The following is an 18,984-nucleotide window of genomic DNA, read 5'->3' as shown; positions in this document are numbered from 1 at the left end:
GAAAAGGCAAAACTTATTTAAAGTGAAAGATGAAACATTGTGTGTATGTGTGCGTGTGTGTAATGGTATGTAGTGATTGTTCTAGTATGCATGTACTTTTTACTACAGGGTTCTGTTATAATTAGGATGGCATTCCTCCTCTCCCCTAGTTACATCAGCAATCTGATATTTCTCCCATTATTTTCAATTATTATAGCTGAGAATATGAGGAAGTAAATAAATGGTTAATTCTTTCATCTATTTAGCAAAACATAAAAACTTGAGAAGGATCATAAGTAGTTGATTAAAAAAAAAGGCAAACAGCATATCAACTGGACATTGTAGAGTGATATAATTAAAGCAGTTACAAATATTCAATCATATTAACAAGTCCCTCTTAGAAACTGGTTAAAGTAATTATAGGCAGTCTGTTGAAAACAGAACCGCAGTAATTAAGGGAGGTGATTTAGTATACATTGAAAAGAAGGATTAATTAAAAAATTCATGGTCTAGTGAGAATTCTTGCTTGAAAAGAAGAACAACAGAAACTTTTGTGAAATTCTCGCATTTTAAAACAACTTCTCACTGAATGCTAAGTATAAATTTTAAATTCATCTTTATAGGACAAAGGGAAATACATTTTTATAATACATTTAGTCTGGGGGTTAGGGCTGTAGCTCAGTGGTAGAGCGTGTGCCTAGCATGTGTGAGCCACTGGGTTTAATTCTCAGCACCACATATAAACAAACAGATTCATTGACAACTAAAAAAATATTTAAAAAATATACTTATTCTGTGATGAAGGTAGTTTTGATGTGATTTTGAGGAAGTTACTTAAGTTTTCATCTGTGAAATGAGGAAAATTATTATGCTATATCATCAGACTATAAAAGCAAATGAGCCAATATAATACAAAGCAAGTACAACAAAACCTGGTACAAAGAAAGCCCTTCATAAATGTTTACCGTTGCCACCACCACTATTAATGACTTATAGGTCATTATTAAATAATGATATGTTTGGTAGGGGTACAGGATGGGTACAGTTGGTTCTCCAATTTTTTAATTTAATTTAATTTTTTTAGGAGTACTGGGGATTGAACCCATGGCCTTGAACATGCTAGGCAAGTGCAATGCCACTGAGTTATAGTCCATCCCTTCTAATTTATTTTTTGAGACAGTTTTTTGCTAAGTTGCCCAGGCTGGCCCAAACTTGTGATCCTATTGCCTCAACCTCCCAAGTAGCTAGAAACAAGAGTGCACTACCGTGCCCAGCTTAAAATTTGGTATTTAACATACATTAATTCCAATTTAAATCTGGACGCATGGATTTCTAGAGAGTTTTACAATTAGTATACAATGTCATATTTCTTTGTGTGTGTATATGTACAAATGTTTGCTCCCCTTTCATGAACAAACATTATCTTGTAGTCTTTTCTTTTTTTTTTTATTTTTGGTACTGGGGACTGAACCCAGGGGTACTTAATCATTGAGCCACATCCCCAGCCATTTTTTTGCGTTTCATTTAGAGACAGGGTCTCACTGAGTTGCTTAGGGCCTAACTAAGTTGCTTAGACTGGCTTTGAACTTGTAATCCTCCTGCCTCAGCATCCTGAGGTGCTGGAATTATAGGCATAAACCACTGTCCCTAGAATCTTGTAGTTTTTAAGGGTATTGCTCTAAAAATTTTTCATAATAAATCTTAAAATATACTCAAATGTTTATCTATTAAAATGTAGGACCCAGGATTGGTAACTTTAGCTGGCTCTACTATTTCTGAAACTTTCCTGAATTAATTGAGAACACAATTATACTTTGAATCACATGGCCTTCTGATTCTTAGTAAACTGAACTCCATGAACCACAATTTCTCTGTTTACATTAAACATATGAAAGCTGCATTATTGGGAAGTTTAAAATTCTTTTCCCTTGCCCTAGTGCTAGGGAATGAACTCTTGCATTAGGCATGCTAGGCAAGAGTTCTACCACTGAGGTATATCCTCAGCTCAGCCTGGGAAGTTTAGACGTAAATACCATATAGGAGATATTGGGAGTAACTAAGACAGAAGCATATATTCTTATGCTATCTGGCTTAACACTGTATTTAGATGTTTTTCATTTAAATGAAGATAATTTTAATGTAAAGATTTGTGGTACTTCTTAGAAAGGATCAGAGATATTAGAGCAATAATAAAGGTGCTAGAATCTCCTCTTGGCTTCAGCATGGACTGCCTCAACAAATCACCTTGAAGAGAGTTGCTAAACTTCTCTAAACACCAATTTATTTGCATCTTGACAAAAACAGTGTGAGGCAGAGAGTTACTCAAAACACCACTTTACGGTTTATAGTTATAGTTTTGCCATTGAATTTGGAAAATTTAGACAAGTCACTTCAATTTCTGATACTTCCTATTTGTAATGCTCCTTAAGGTCCTTATTTGGTAAATCCAGTACAAAAAGGATATTACATCATTTGTAACATTTTACAGTGATCACTATCAAGAAGAGGATATCAGACCAGTGAAACTCCACTTTGTGTACAAACACAAGAATGGGATTCTAAGTTGTATTCCAGGTGTGTATAATATGTCAAAATATACTATCCTGCACATGCTTGTAATCCCAGTAGCTTGGGAGGTCGAGGCAGGAAGATCACGAGTTCAAAGCCAGCCTCAGTAACTTAGTGAGGCCCAAAGCAACTCAGTGAGATCCTATCTCTAAATAAAAAATGTGAAAAAGAGTTGGGGATGTGGTTCAGTGGTTAAGTGCCCCTGCATTCAATTCCTGTTATCCAAAACAAAAAACAAAAAAACACTCTATTATCACGTATATCTAAAATGAACAAATTAAAAAAAAAAAAAAAAGAGGATATCAAAGGTGGAAGGCAAGGACAATCATTTCCATAATTATGCAATTTAAAATTAGAATATTCTAAGCAAACAAAAAATTAAGATAAATATAGTAACTTTTATTTTTACTGGAGAGATATAAATGGAAAGGCTAATGGTAAAATTTTAAAAGAAACCATGATAAAAAAACCCTCAAACTAAAAATGACATAAATGACTTGATACAGAATTTGAAGTGAAACAGAAGAAGCAAAGACAAGGCTATACTGTACATTCTGACTTCAAGTCAGGAGGAATTCCACTACTATAACTATGTTCTCTTTTTGTGAAAGATTATTCAAGACTATAATTTATAATTTATATGAAGGCTCAAATATAAGACATGCTTCTATAAAATAAAGGGAATAAAAAATCTTTAATGTTGTCACTATGTCACAGTAAGGTTATAGAAAATCTCCTAAGAATGAGAACACTGAGACTTATTTCCTAGAGTCCCCAAGTTATTGTTTTACTTTATAACCATTAATAATGCTTCATGCTTGTAAGGTGTTATTTTTACCCACGGTTTTAGTTATCTGTCTAAGGTTTTATAGTAAAATGGCAGCTGAGGAAAATTAATAAAGCTGGTGGTACCAAGTTGTATCCACAGAGGACAGGATTAGGTTGTTGTCCCATGTATGATCGTCAATAAGTGAAGAGGACGGTAGCTTGGAAAAATGCTTGAGTCAATGCTTTCTATGACTAGGAGTACCCATGTACCAAATGAGAACAAAGGCACAAAATTAGAACTGCCAATCGGTCACAAAAAATATTAACAACTTTTGACTTTTTCTTCAAGTTTTCCATTGACAACTCTAATACTCTTTCCTTTTCCTGGTTTATTTACTTTTATCTCAATATCACACACACACACAAAAATGATAGGAATGAAGGAATTTAGGGTAAAAAGCTAAATGTCAGTTTCTTTACAGGTGGCTTCTGAAAACTCACTCCACACATTTAAGATGATGAAGACTAATTCTTAAACTTTATAATACAGGAAAACTTCACAGACAAAACTTTAACAGTAGGAGACTAAGATGTTTCAAATGAAGGAAGAGAGTGCACCTGTTAGAAACAGTGCTTAAGAACAACAGTTAATGCTATAAGTGATTAAATTTAAAAAGGTCATATAGGGAGATGTTAAAAATTGTACAAGGAAAAAGTGAGAGAGTAAGAGTGTATTGTATGTGTGTAAATGTACAAGGTAGAAACCTCCAAAGCCAAAAAAAAAAAAAAAAAACAAAAAACAAAAAACAAACAAACAAAAAAAACCTGCACACAACTACTATACTCTAGTATAGTCACTTTTTTTGTGGGAATAAGAGTTAGAATAGTTTTAAACTACATTAATATATTCTGAGATTAAGCAAATATATTTTTTATTAATAATAAATAGGTATTCACTCCAGGTAGAAAAGGAGCTATAAATAAACAAAAAAAGAGGAAACCTAAAATGAACCCTTTGATATAGGACTGAAATTGGAGTTGTCAGAAATTAGACTTTTTTCACACATAGATAGATATGTAAATAGATACCTGTAAAAACACATTTCCTTGTTTGATCCACAGAAAGGCCTAGAGGCTAAGAGACTCAGGTAGTGAGAGAGTGCAGCAAGCATCCAAATTTTAATCTCCACAGCCATTCTTTAAAAGGAACCACTGCTCTTTCAAAAAAGTCTGGTTTCAGAGCTAGGGCAGGGAATGTACAAGATGCCAGAATGCAAGGGAGTATTCAAAAAACAATGAAGGATTCAGGTACCACCCTGAGAGGCTCTCCATAGTAATTCTGAGACAATCTGAGAAGCAAAATAAGAAATGATAGCAAGGCAGTTTAACCAACAGGATAAAATGAACATCTATGAGTCTATATTTATATAACTGAATAAAGTAAATAATGTGGAATAAGGGAAAGTTCTTTATAGTGCAATTTCAGGAATGACCAGAAACAGAAAGTCACAATAGTTACAATTGTTTCAGGAAAACATCACAATGTATACTGAAAATAACATAGGAAAATATGATGAGGACAACAGGATATTTGTGTAAGTTAAAAGGTGTTTCCCAAAAGAAACTTTTTAATTACAAAAAAAAAAAAAAAGAGTATCTTGATACTGGAGAAGACTTGTAGACACAAACATGCAAAGTTATCACCAGTAATTGACACATTCCTGTTGTGAGTCTCCTGATAAGCTACATCAATAGGGCAAACATCACTGTTGTGATATTCCTGCCTCCAAAAAGTAAATTGTATACAATTATGAGGAAATATCAGGCAAGTCTAAACTGTGGAACAATCTACAGAATAATTGTCCAGTCCTCTTCAAAAGTACCAAGAAAGACAAGGACACTAAGGAAATTTGTCAGTTAAATGCAATGTGGGATCCTGGATTGGATCCTAGGACACAGAAAGGGCACTGCCAGAATAAAATTCATCCTAATAAAATTTGAATGAGGTAGGTATCAGGTATTTGGATTGGATCAATACTAAGTCAAAATGTTAACATTAGGAAGCTAAGTGAAGAGTATACAGAAATATTTTGCAATACTTTATTAACTTATTTATTTATATATTTTTAATTGTAAACAAATGGGATACATGTTGTTGCTCTGTTTGTACATGGAGTAAAGGCATATCATTTGTGTAATCATATATTTACATAGGGTAATGTTGTTTGATTCATTCTGTTATTTTTTTCCTTCCGCCCCCACCCCTCTTTCCCCTGTATACATTCCTTCCTTCCTCCATTCTTGCTACCCTGCTTAACCCTAACCCTAAACCTAACCCTAACCCTAACGCTAACCCCTCCCACCCCCGCCCCCTGTTAAATGTCATCATCCACTTATCAGCGAGATCATTTGTCCTTTGGTTTTTTGAGATTGGCTTATCTCACTTACCATGATATCCTCCAATTTCATCCATTTGCCTGCAAATGCCATAATTTTATCATTCTTTATGGCAGAGTAATATTCCATTGTATATATGTGCCACAGTTTCTTTATCCATTCATCTACTGAAGGACATCTAGGTTGGTTCCACAGTCTGGCTATGGTGAATTGAGCAGCTATGAACATTGATGTGGCTGTATCTCTGTAGTATGCTGATTTTAAGTCCTTTGGGTATAGGCCAAGGAGTGGGATAGCTGGGTCAAAGGGTGGTTCCATTCGAAGCTTTCTGAGGAATCTCCATACTGCTTTCCAGAGTGGCTGCACTAATTTGCAACCCCACCAGCAATGTATGAGTGTACCTTTTCCCCCACATCCTCTCCAATGCCTATTGTGGCTTGTGTTCTTGATAATCGCCATTCTAATTGGGGTGAGATGGAATCTTAGGGTAGTTTTGATTTGCATTTCTCTAATTACTAGAGATGTTGAACATTTTTTCATATATCTGTTGATTGCTTATACATCTTCTTCTGTGAAGTGTCTGTTCATTTCCTTAGCCCATTTGTGGATTGGATTATTTGTATTGTTGGTGTAGAGTTTTTTGAGTTCTTTATAGATTCTGGAAATTAGTGCTCTATCTGAAGTATGAGTGGCAAAGATCTTCTCCCACTCTGTAGGCTGTCTCTTCACATTACTGATAGTTTCCTTTGCTGAGAGAAAGCTTTTTAGTTTGAATCTATCCCAGTTGTTGATTCTTGCTTTTATTTCTTGGGCTATGGGAATCCTGTTAAGGAAGTCTGATCCTAAGCCAACAAGCTGAAGATTTGGACCTACTTTTTCTTCTATAAGATGCAGGGTCTCTGGTCTGATTCCGAGGTCCTTGGTCCATTTTGAGTTGAGTTTTGTGCACGGTGAGAGATAGGGGTTTAATTTCACTCTGTTGCATATGGTTTTCCAGTTTTGTCAGCACCATTTGTTGAAGAGGCTTATCTTTTCTCCATTGCATATTTTTTGCACCTTTGTCTAGTATGAGAAAATTGTATTTATTTGGGTTTGTGTCCATGTCCTCTATTCTGTACCATTGATCTACCTGTCTATTTTGGTACCAATACCATGCCATTTTTGTTACTATTGCTGTGTAGTAGAGTTGAAGATCTGGTATTGTGATACCCCCTGCTTCACTCTTTCTGCTAAGGATTGCTTTAGCTATTCTGGGTTTCTTATTCTTCCAGATGAATTTCATAATTGCTTGCTCTATTTCTGTAAGGTACATCATTGGGATTTTAATTGGAATTGCATTGAATCTGTATAGCACTTTTGGTAGTATGGCCATTTTGACAATATTAATTCTGCCTACCCAAGAACATGGGAGATCTTTCCATCTTCTAAGGTTTTCTTTAATTTCTTTCTTTAGTGTTCTGTAGTTCTCATTGTAGAGGTCTTTTACCTCTTTTGTGAGATTCATTCCCAAGTATTTTATTTTTTTCAAGGCTATTGTGAATGGGGTAGTTTTCCTAACTTCTCTTTCTGAAGATTCATCACTTATGTATAAAAATACATTGGATTTATGAACATTGATCTTATAACCTGCTACTTTACTGAATTCACTTATGAGTTCTAAGAGTTTTCTGGTGGAATTTCCAGGTTCCTCTAAATATATAATCATGTCATCAGCGAACAGGGATAATTTGAGTTCTTCTTTTCCTGTTCCTATCCCTTTAATTTCTTTGGTTTGTCTAATTGCTCTGGCTAGAGTCTCAAGGACGATGTTGAACAGAAGTGGTGAAAGAGGGCATCGCTGCCTTGTTCCAGTTTTTAGGGAGAATGCTTTCAGTTTTTCACCATTTAGAATGATACTGGCCATGGGCTTAGCGTAGATGGCCTTTACAATGTTAAGGAATGTTCCCACTATCCCTATTTTTTCTATTGTTTTGAGCATGAAGGGATTCTATATTTTATCGAATGCTTTTTCTGCATCTATTGAAATAATCATGTGATTCTTAAATCTTAGTCTGTTGATATGGCAAATGACATTTATTGATTTCCAGATGTTGAACCAACCTTGCATCTCTGGGATAAAACCCACTTGATTTTGGTGCACTATATTTTTAATATATTTTTGTATGTGATTTGCTAAAATTTTGTTGAGAATTTTTGTGTCGATGTTCATTAAGGATATTGGTCTGAAATTTTCTTTCCTTTATGTGTCTCTGTCTGGTTTAGGTGTCAGGGTGATATTGGCTTCATAGAATGAGTTTGGGAGGGTTCCCTCCTCTTCTATTTCATGGAATACTTTGAGGAGTACTGGAATGAGCTCTTCTTTAAAGGTTTTGTAGAACTCGGCTGAGAACCCATTTGGTCCGGACCTTTCTTTGTTGGTAGGCTTTTGATGACTTCTTCTATTTCATTACTTGAAATTGATTTATTTAAGTTGTGTATGTCCTCCTCGTTCAGTTTAGGTAATTCAAATGTCTCTAGAAACTACTTGATGTCTTCGAGGTTTTCTGTTTTGTTGGAGTATAGATTTTCAAAATAGCTTCTAATTATGTTTTGTATTTCACTCGTGTCTGTTTGATATTTCCTTGTTCATTCCGAATTTTAGTAATTAGAGTTTTCTCCCTCTTTCTCTTTGTTAGTGTGGCTAAGGGTTTATCAATTTTGTTTATTTTTTCAAAGAACCAACTATTTATTTTCTAAATTTTTCCGATTGTTTCTTTTGTTTCAATTTCATTGATTTTGGCTCTGATTTTAACTATTTCCTGTCTTCTACTACTTTTGGTGTTGGTCTGCTCGTCTTTTTCTAGGGCTTTGAGCTGTAGTGTTAAGTCGTTTATTTGTTGATTTCTACTTCTTTTGTTGGATGCGCCCCATGAAATAAATCTTCCTCTAAGTACTGCTTTCATAGTGTCCCAGGGATTTTGATATGATGTGTCTTTGTTCTTGTTTACTTCTAAGAAATTTTTTTATCTCCCTCCTGATGTCTTCTGTTATCCATTCATCATACGATAGTGTATTATTTAATCTCCAGGTTGGAGAAGTTTCTGTTTTTTATTCTGTCATTTATTTCTAATGTCAATCCATTATTGTCTGATAGAATACAAGGTAGTATCTCTATCTTCTAGTATTTGCTAACAGTAGCTTTGTGGCATAAAATATGGTCTATTTTAGAGACGGATTCTTGTGCTGCTGAGAAGAAAGTGTATTCATTCTTCGTTGGATGGTATATTCCATATATGTCAGTTAAGTCTAAATTGTTGATTGTGATATTGAGATCTATGGTTTCTTTATTCAATTTTTGTTTGGAAGATCTATCCAGTGGTGAGAGACGTGTGTTAAAATCACCTACTATTAGTGTGTTTCTGGAATTGAGAAGGATTTGTTTGACGTACATGGATGAGCCAATGTTCGGGGCATAGATATTTATGATTGTTATGTCTTGCTGATTTATGCTTCCCTTAAGCAGTATGTAATGTCCTTCTTTATCCCTTCTGACTAGTTTTGGCTCGAAGTCCACATTATATGAAATGAGAATGGATACTCCAGCTTTTTTGCTGTGTCCGTGTGCATGGTATGTTTTTTCCCATCCTTTCACCTTTAGTCTATGGGTATCTCTTTCTATGAGAGAAGTCTCTTGCAGGCAGCATATTGTTGGATTTTTCTTTTTAATCCAATCTGCCAGTCTATGTCTTCTGATTGATGAGTTCAGGCCATTAACATTCAGGGTTATTATTGTGATATGCTTTATATTTGCAGTTATTTGACTCATTTTTGTTTTTTTGACATGATTTGGTTTCTCCTTTATTTGGCTATTCCTTTAGGCTAGTTTCTCCTGTTGCTGATTTGCATCGTTTTTTTTCATCTCTTCCTCATGGAATATTTTGCTGAGAATGTTCTGTAATGCCAGTTTTCTTTTTGTAAATTCTTTTAGCTTTTGTTTATCATGGAATGATTTTATTTCATTGTCTAATCTAAAAGTAAGTTTTGCTGGGTATAAGATTCTTGGTTGGCATCCGTTTTCTTTCAGGGCTTGGTAAATGTTGTTCCAGGCCCTTCTAGCTTTTAGCGTCTGGATTGAAAAATCTGCTAATATTCTTATTGGTTTCCCCCTGAATGTTATTTGATTCTTTTCTCTCGCGACCTTTAAAATCCTGTCTTTATTTTGTATGTTAAGTGTTTTCATAATAATGTGCCTTGGTGTGGGTCTGTTGTAATTTTGTATATCTGGAGTCCTATAAGCCTCTTGTACTTGGTTTTCCATTTCGTTCTTCAGATTTGGGAAATTTTCTGATATTATTTCATTGAATAGATTGTTCATTCCTATTCCTTTGGTTTGTTTCTCTAAGCCTTCCTCAATCCCAATAATTCTTAAATTTGGCCTTTTCATGGATTAGCTGACTTTTATTAAAGCGATTTGCAAAGAATAAAACAATGCCATAAACTTTCACTAAATTTTTTGTTGCTTACATAGTTATTTTTAATGAAAAAAAAATCACATTATTTATGTTAACCTATGATGAATCATGATATCCCATAATTCTTGTAGATTCTGTTCATGATTTCTTACCATCTTCTCTGTTTGGTCAAGTTTGTTTTCAAGATTAAATATTTTGTCTTCAGTATCTGAGGTTCTGTCTTCCAGGTTTTCTGTCCTCTTGGTTATACTTTCTATAGAGTTTTTAACTTGGTTTATTGTTTCCTTCATTTCAAGGATTTCTGTTTTTTTTTTTTTTTTCAGTATCTCTAACTCTTTATTGAAATGATCTCTTGCTTCCCGTATTTGCTCTTTTAACTGTTGAGTGGTGCGATCATTTAATGCCTGCATTTGCTCTTTCATCTCCTCCTTCAATGCCTGCATTTGCTCTTTCATCTCCTCGTTTGCTTCCCTGATTGTTTTAATTATGTACATTCTGAACTCCCTTTCTGACATATCTTCTGCTGTGCTGTCATTGAGTTTTATTGATATAGTATCTAGGTTTGCTTGGGATATTTTCTTCCCTTGTTTTCATACTGGTCAGATATCAGTGGGACTCTGAGATATTGCAGATTTCCTCTTTGGCTTATAGTGTCCCTGTAGATTTCCAGTATATCACCTCCCAGCCTTCAGTATCCTGAAGTTTTGGAGGAACTTTATAATGCAGTGCTTCTGAAGAAAGCTGTCCCTTGCCCGCTACTGGTTCCAGGGCTGGGGGCTGGCTCTGTGCAGAAAAGCTCTCACTGGGTAGGTCTTCCAAGAAGCTGGCTGTGGATGGAGCCTGATGCCGGAGGGAGCAGGGCTGCTTGGGAAGTCTTGCTGCCCTGCCCTTGTCCCAGAAGCTACCTGCGGACGGGGGCCCCAGCAGCGGGGCCCGCTTTTGGGTCCGGGGCTTGGAGCTGGTTCTGTGTGGAAAGGCTCTCGCTGAGCGGTCTGCTCCAAAAAGCTGGTGTGGATCGAGCCTGCCACGGGAGGGAGCAGGCCTGCTTGGGGAAGACTCTCACTGCCCTGTCCTGCTCTGAGAAGCTGTCCCTGTCCAGGACTGCTGCCTGGGCCAAGCTTCACCCGGTGGGAGAGACTCATCCCATGGCTCTATGTTAGTCCGAGTCTCTCAATGCCTCCCCTTCTTGAATCCTGGGTTCTGGAGTGATGGGAGATGCAGTCACCCTCCAGTCCGCCATCTTGGATCATCCCCTAACTATTTTATAAATAAAATTATTTTAAACCGTTTGAATTTAAAAGGGATTTGAATAGGAAAAGAAGAACTCAAACTATCACTATTTGCCAAAGGCATGATTCTGTATTTAGAAGATCCCAAAAATTCCACATGAAAACTTTTAGAACTAATAAATGAATTCAGCAAAGTAGCAGGATATAAAATCAATACCCATAAATCAAATGCATTCCTATACATCAGTGATGAAACCATTGAAAGAGAAATTAGGAAAACTACCCCATTCACAATAGCTTCCCTAATATAAAATATTTGGGAATCAATCTAACAAAAGAGGTGAAAGACTTCTACAATGAAAACTACAGAACACTAAAGAAAGAAATTGAAGACAACCTTAGAAGATGGAAATATCTTCCATGTTCTTGCATAGGCAGAATTAACATTGTCAAAATGGCCATACTACCAACAGATTTAATGCAATTCCTATTAAAAACCCAATGACATTATTCATAGAAATAGAAAAAGCAACTATAAAATTCATTTGGAAAAATAAGGGACCCAGAATAGCCAAAACAATCTTTAGAAAGAAAAGCAAAGCAGGAGGCATTACAGTACCAGAACTTAAATTGTACTATAGCGCCACAGTAACAGAAATAGCATGGTACTGGCCCCAAAACAGACACATAGACGAATGGTACAGAATAGAAGACACAGAGACAAACCCACATAAATAACAGTTATCTCATATTAGACAAAGGCGCCCAAAACATACACTGGAGAAAAGATAGCCTCTTCAACAAATGGTGCTGGGAAAACTGGAAAGCCATATGTAGCAGAATCAAATTAAATCTTTATTTTTCATCCTGCACAAAACTCAACTCAAAGTGGATCAAGGACTTAGGCAATAGAATGGAGATTCTGCATCTAATATAGTAAAAGGTAGGCCCAAATCTCCACTCTGTGGGCTTAGGAACTGGCTTCCTTAATAAGACTCCTAAAGTGCAATCAAGAATCAATAAATGTTGTGGTATCAAACTAAAAAGCTTCTTCACAGCAAAGGAAACAATAACGTGAAGAAAGAGACTACAAAATGTGAGAAAATCTTGGCTACTTGCACCTCAGATAGAGTATTAATCTCTAGGATACATGAAGAACTCAAAAAATTTAACACCCAAAATCCAAATATCCCAATGAATTGATGGGCAAAAGAACTGAATAGGCACTTCAAAGAAGAAGAAATACAAATCATTTATTTTCCACAAATATATGAAAATATGTTCAACATCTCTACCAATTAGAGGAATGCAAATCAAAACTATACTGAGATTCCATCTCACTCCAGTCAGAATGGCAATTATCAAGAATACAAGCAACAAAAAATGTTGGTGAGGATATGGGGGGAAAAGATACACTTATAACATTGCTGGTGGGACTGTAAATTGATGCAACCACTATTGAAAGCAGTATGGAGATTCCTCAGGAAACTTGGAATGGAAACACCATTTGACCCAGTAATCCCACTCTTCAGTTTATACCCAAAGGACTTAAAATCAGCATACTACAGTGACACAGCCACATCAGTGTTTATAATAGCAGCTCAATTCACAATAGCTGAACTGTGGAACCAGCCTCGGTGCCCTTCAACAGATGAATGTATAAAAAAAATACAGTATATATACACAATGGAATATTGCTCTGCTTTAAATAAGAAATTATGGCATTTGCCAGTAAATGGAAGGAATTGGAGAATATCATGCTAAGCAAAATAAGTCAATCCCAAAAAACCAACAGCATAATTTTCTCTGATATGTGAATGATAATTCACAATAAGGTGGGGAGCTGGGAAGAATAGAGGTAATTTAGATTAGACAGAGAGGAGTGAAGAGAGGAGAGGGGGTAGGGGGTAAGAAGCATAGTAGAATGAATCAGACATTATTACCCTATGTGCATACATGATTATATGACTGGTATAATTCTACATCATGTACAACTGGAAGAATGAGAAGTTATACTTTATGTATGATGTGTCAAAATGCATTCTACTGTCATGTGTACCTAATTAGAACAAATTAAATATAATTACTATGAATGACCTTAACTTCAATATGTTGCTTTCCCAAATCATCTACAATGATCTACTACTTTTATGATTAAGGAGAAAATTAATCTCTGCAGATACTATTTAGAAATATCAAAAATATTTAAGAAATATAATTATCAACCAAAGAAGCTATATATAAAAATATCTAATAGAGCTTAAAACTACCTAGCTGAATTCTATCTGATGGTAACTTAGAAAGACTCCTTTAGAAAGTGCTTTATTAGATACAATGAATTATTATTGAGTGCTGAAAGAAAAAAGTCAATGAGTTGATCATGCATCATAACTTTTACATATGATATACATGTAAAGATTATAATACATAACCAATATTTCTGTGAGTATAGAAATTTACTTCCTCTTGCACCTTTTCCTTTCTGACCCCAGAGTTCATTAACAAGTAAGTGTTTGAAAATGTGTGAGGAGTTGTAAGAAACACAAATGAGCACCCAGAACCACAGCTAAAACTAAGAAACTTTTAAACTTTTGCTTGTAAAATATGACCAATATGAAATGGTAAATCATCTTCCTAAAGAAATAAACCATGTTTGAGTTATAAAAGCGTTCCAAAAAGTTTGTGTGTTATAGCTTTACTTCCCTTCTAATTTCTGCTAGCTTGTGCTTACTGTTCTAAATTTATTTTTCCATTTAAAAAATGAAATTGTTATTTTAAAATAGTAGCAATGTTAAAGGCTCAATATAAAGCTTCAAATATTTCAGAAAAACATAAAGATTAAAAAGCACTCCAAATCCTGCTACCCAGAGACGGCTATTGTTAGGCTATTGTTAAATCTTTTAGTGGAACCATTTTGGATCTTCTCTTGGGTATAACTTTACATACATGGGCATTCCATACAGATGTTGAATTCATAAAAAAAAAATTATAACATTTTGTAGTGTTCTATAAACTGAAAGACACTTACATTACTTCCAAGCCTTTAATTTTGCAAATGGTGCTATAATGTATGAACTTGTACACATATCTTCACAGATATACTTACTCTACTTTTAAAAATGCCTTAAGGCTTTTGGAAATTCTAAAAGTTATTTTTTATTACAGATATGTTCAAAAAAGTAGATTGTAGAAAATCCAAATTCTCATAATATGAATGCCATTAGTGTGCTTCTCTCACTCAACCTATACCTCCTACAATCATCACCCATTATGTGGTAGCCCCTTCCTTCTAGCTGTTCTAGAGAAAAGCCCTGGAATCATCTTTGGTTTCTTATTTCCTCGAAAAACCCTTGTCCTACTGATTAGCAGAGTCTGTTAGTTCTCCTTAAAAAAAACATCCAGGATACAACAAATTCTCATCAGTTTCACCCATACTAATCTGGATCAGATGCCATTATTTCTTGTCTAGCCCAAGATCGTTAAAGGTATAAAAAATTCATTGACATGGATTCGGATTCCACATTTCAGCTAACCTTCAAGAAATATAACTTGTCAAGTTTTTGGGTAGCATCAAATAAGAATATTCATGATTTTCTGAAAAGGCTATGAAAATGCTCTTCATTTTTAAAATTACCACAGTGAGGCAAAATTTTCTTCAAATACTTCAAATAATAAAACATTGTAATAGACACTTTGTGTTGACTGCAAGAGTAGGTAAATGGATCAGCTGACTTTTATTAAAGCGATTTGCAAAGAATAAAACAATGCCATAAACTTTCACTAAATTTTTTGTTGCTTACATAGTTATTTTTAATGAAAAAAATCACATTATTTATGTTAACCTATGATGAATCTATTATTGTTATCTTTAAGTGAAGGAATAAATAATTGGGAATTTCTCAGTTTTAATTAATATGGGAAATATTGAGAGGTATAACTAACAACCATTAGTGAGTCAGTTTTCTGACAGCGTGACAGCTTCCTTTTCATTCAAAGTAAACTCCAAAATCCCTATCGTGGTTCATAAACCCCCTATGTGATATGACCCTATTTTCTCTATAATCTGCACTCCCAATACTCTCTCTATATTTATCTTTTTACAATGGCCTCTCTGATGTTCCTTGAATATACCAAGTAACTTCTTACATGAGAGCCTTGGCACTTGCTTCTCTTAGTGTTTGTAATATAGCTTTCCAGAAGTTCCAGGATTCTCTCTCTTCCTTTAATTCTTATCTTAACTGTCATCTTATCAGTGAGCCAGTCCCTGAATATCATATAAAAACAGTACAAAATGGAACTCTCTATCTTTCTCTACACTCCCTTCACTGTGAGATAGGTGATATATATGTATACATATCTTTCTATCTGTTTACACACACACACACATATTTTGGTGTTGTTGTTGTTTTTCTTCTTGAGTTACTGGGGATTGAACCCAAGGTCCCAAGCATGTTAGATAAGTTCTTTATCACTGAGCTACATCCCCTAAATTTTTTGGGCTGGCCTGAAACTTGTGATCTTCCTGCTTTAGCCTCCTGAATTGTTGGGATTATAGGCATGCATTACTATGCCCATCTTGACATATTTTTAATGGCTGATCTTCTCCATTTTGAGTGAAAATCCATAGAAGAAGGGACTCTTGTGTTTTGTTCATAATATGCTCAATGCATAGAAAAGTAGTACTTGGCACATATTTTGCCTTCAACAGATTTTTGGCCTAATGGGTGTTGGAAACTGGTATATTAATGTATTTATATATGCTTTACTTTTGAAAATACTTGATTTGATTCACCAGGTGTTTCTCAACAATGTTAAATAAACATTTTTAAAAAGGCAAGCACATTTTATCATAATACAGGAAAAAATGGGCAGAAGTGATAGAAGAAAATGTAGGTATTACAAATGACATTCCTACCTGACATACTCTGAGGGCTTGATCCAAGACTGTTTTGGTATCAGTGTCATAATCTGGGCAGGGCAGCATGGCTCGGCTGAGATGTGCCTGAAGCAGGAGATGTGCTTTGGTGTGAGGGCTGTCAAATGAATGGGGATTTAATTCAACAGGGAGACATTTTGCCAATTCACTGTTCATATGATCTTCATTGTGTCTTACTGGCAAATCTGTGTATTCTTCTGCATCCTGCAAAACAAAACAAACAGAACTATATGTATATGTGTACACACATACATACATAGGGCTCGGATCAAAATTATAATAATTAATGCACTCCTCAGCTTTACCTACTTTTAAAACATGGTTTAAAAAAAACTTAAATAATCATATCCCTTAGAAATCTGCTTTTTTCAATACTATCACAAATACAAAGTAAAAGCTAGTAATATACAATATTTCTGAACTTCAGGAAAGCTCTTTTGTACTTACAGTAAACAAAAATAATTGAGGACTTACTAGGCATTAAACATTGTAATGACAGTGGGGCCACAGCAAGGAATAAGGAACTGTGAACCCATCAGGGAAAACAGGCAAATAACTTCTAAAAAGTATGATCATAATGTCATGTTAGAGTGCTGACAGGACATTCAATTTGGGGAACCCACTTATTTTAGAGGGTCAGGAAAAGGTGTTTTTTTTTTTTTTTTTCTTTTTAAGTGATGCGTAAGTTAAGATCTGGAGAATGAGTAGAAGAAATAAAGCAGAGCTGAAGAAAGGGACAAGAATAGAATGGGTGAATTGAGAAAAGGGTGGAAAGTATATTCATTAACTTAAAATTCGTTATAGTCTATTGGATTATAATCAGATAGTTTTGAACAGATATTATGCTTAGATTTTTTATCTTAGAAGGTTCAGTAGACCTTAATGACTGATATCGTAGAGGCTACATTTCACTACTGAACCTACTAAACCTAAATGGAAGTAGATTGCTCCATTAAAAATAGATTGCTCTGCTTTATTAGGGTTGTGAAAGAAAAGTCTTATTCTTCCAAATATGTAGTTGAGATTCAGCCCATTGTTGTTGATATGAAAATCCTACCTCTACAATAACATTAATTGGATGTGTTAATGTATACAATTCTTTGGTAGTATTTGAATGAGTAATAGGGATAAGATTTACCCTCCTCTAGCAACTGCATCCCCCCATATACACACAAAAGAAAAAACATGAAGCAAGAGACTTCAAGGTACTAAAGATAGGGCTAGTTATGCAAAATACTGATCACTGAGATAGAGAAAATAAACTGAGTGAGCCCTACTATTGCCCTAACATAGTGCATGAAGATTTTTCAGGCAGTAGTGCAGAGAAAGGGAATCAAAAAGAATCTGGAGGACTCCCTGACTTAAGGAGATGAAGCTGAATGTTCAAGGATATGAAGGTGGATAATGTGTACATAACAGAGTACTAAAGGAGAGGGAGAGGGAGCAGGAGTGAGCTGGGGAGGGAGAAGAGAATGTGCACAGAAATGCCAAAGATCTGCGGGGAGTGGGGTGGGGGGGTCAACTGTACATTTTTATTCAGCAGTGTACTGAATAGTGAATGCATGTAAGGAAACAACACAAAGTTGGAGAAAGAATCATGAAAACCAATTTCAGCGAATGATGTCCAGCACTCAGTGTCAGAAAAAATGCCTGTTCCCACCACATTGACTGAAGACACTCATAATTCACAAGACATAAGGTAGAGACAATCTTGTCTAAGAACTAGGGAATAATTAGCTCTACAATGAGTACTACTTGGGACTTGCCTAACAAATTACAAAAGTAAGAGCTAAAAGGATCAAATGCTTCCAAATAATTTAACTACATTCCGGAATAAATCTCAGGACAATTTATCGAAACACAAACATATGCAGTACTTGAGAATGTGAAATTCACAATGTATGGCATTCAATTAATGGTTACTAGCAATGCAAAAAAGCAGAAAAACTGGATCTGTAATGAGGAGAATAATCAATCAACGGAAACTAACCTAGAATTGGCGCAGATCTTAAAATTAGCAGATAAGGACACTGAACTGTTATGACAACTGTATTCAAGAGACAACTACTCAAACTTCAATTTCTAGAGATAAAACTATAATATTTGAAATAAAAAATGCACTGGATTTTACTAATGGGTGAATACACATAGAAGAAGAAAACAGCGAACCTAAAGACATCAGTAGAAACTATTAAAAGTGAAACAGAGAAAAAATAATCAAAAAAAATAAACAGCATTAGTGAGCAGTGAGATAACTTCAAGTGTCCTAATGCACATTATGAAAGGAAATGCACAAAAATACTTGAAGAAGTAATGGTTGGATAGTTCCCAATTTGATGTAAACTATGAGACAATAGATTCAATAAGTTCAATGAACCTTAAGCAAAGAAAAATGAAGAAAACTATAGTAATCATTATTCATCAAAACTGAATTGCTGAAAACCACTGAAGAAGACAAAATATGAAAAGAAGTAAAAAAAAAGCTACATCCTATATAGAGGAACAAAAATGACAGAATTCTCATTAGAACAACACAATGAGGCAACAGTGGAGCAAATTTACTGAAACAAACAAAAAAATCTGTTAGTCTAGAATGCTGTATCAAGTGAAAATAAACACTTCAAAAATGAAGCTGGGCGTGGTAGCTGATGTCTGT

General features: G+C 35.0%; 1 protein-coding gene across 1 annotated transcript in view; it reads right to left on the bottom strand.

Moving 5' to 3' along the window:
- The window catches only part of ASCC3 (activating signal cointegrator 1 complex subunit 3), a 449,567-nt gene that overhangs the window by 24,156 nt on the left and 406,427 nt on the right, over positions 1–18,984 (bottom strand). Inside the window, 1 exon segment of the mRNA XM_079148642.1 lies at positions 16,308–16,532. Within this exon segment, the coding sequence (XP_079004768.1) occupies positions 16,308–16,532 (225 nt within the window).

This window comes from Sciurus vulgaris, assembly GCF_902686455.1.
Source record: "Sciurus vulgaris genome assembly, chromosome: 7".
Taxonomy (NCBI): Eukaryota; Metazoa; Chordata; class Mammalia; order Rodentia; family Sciuridae; genus Sciurus; species Sciurus vulgaris.
Note: the sequence above shows the minus strand (reverse complement) of the source record. Positions and strands in the feature narration are given on the sequence as shown.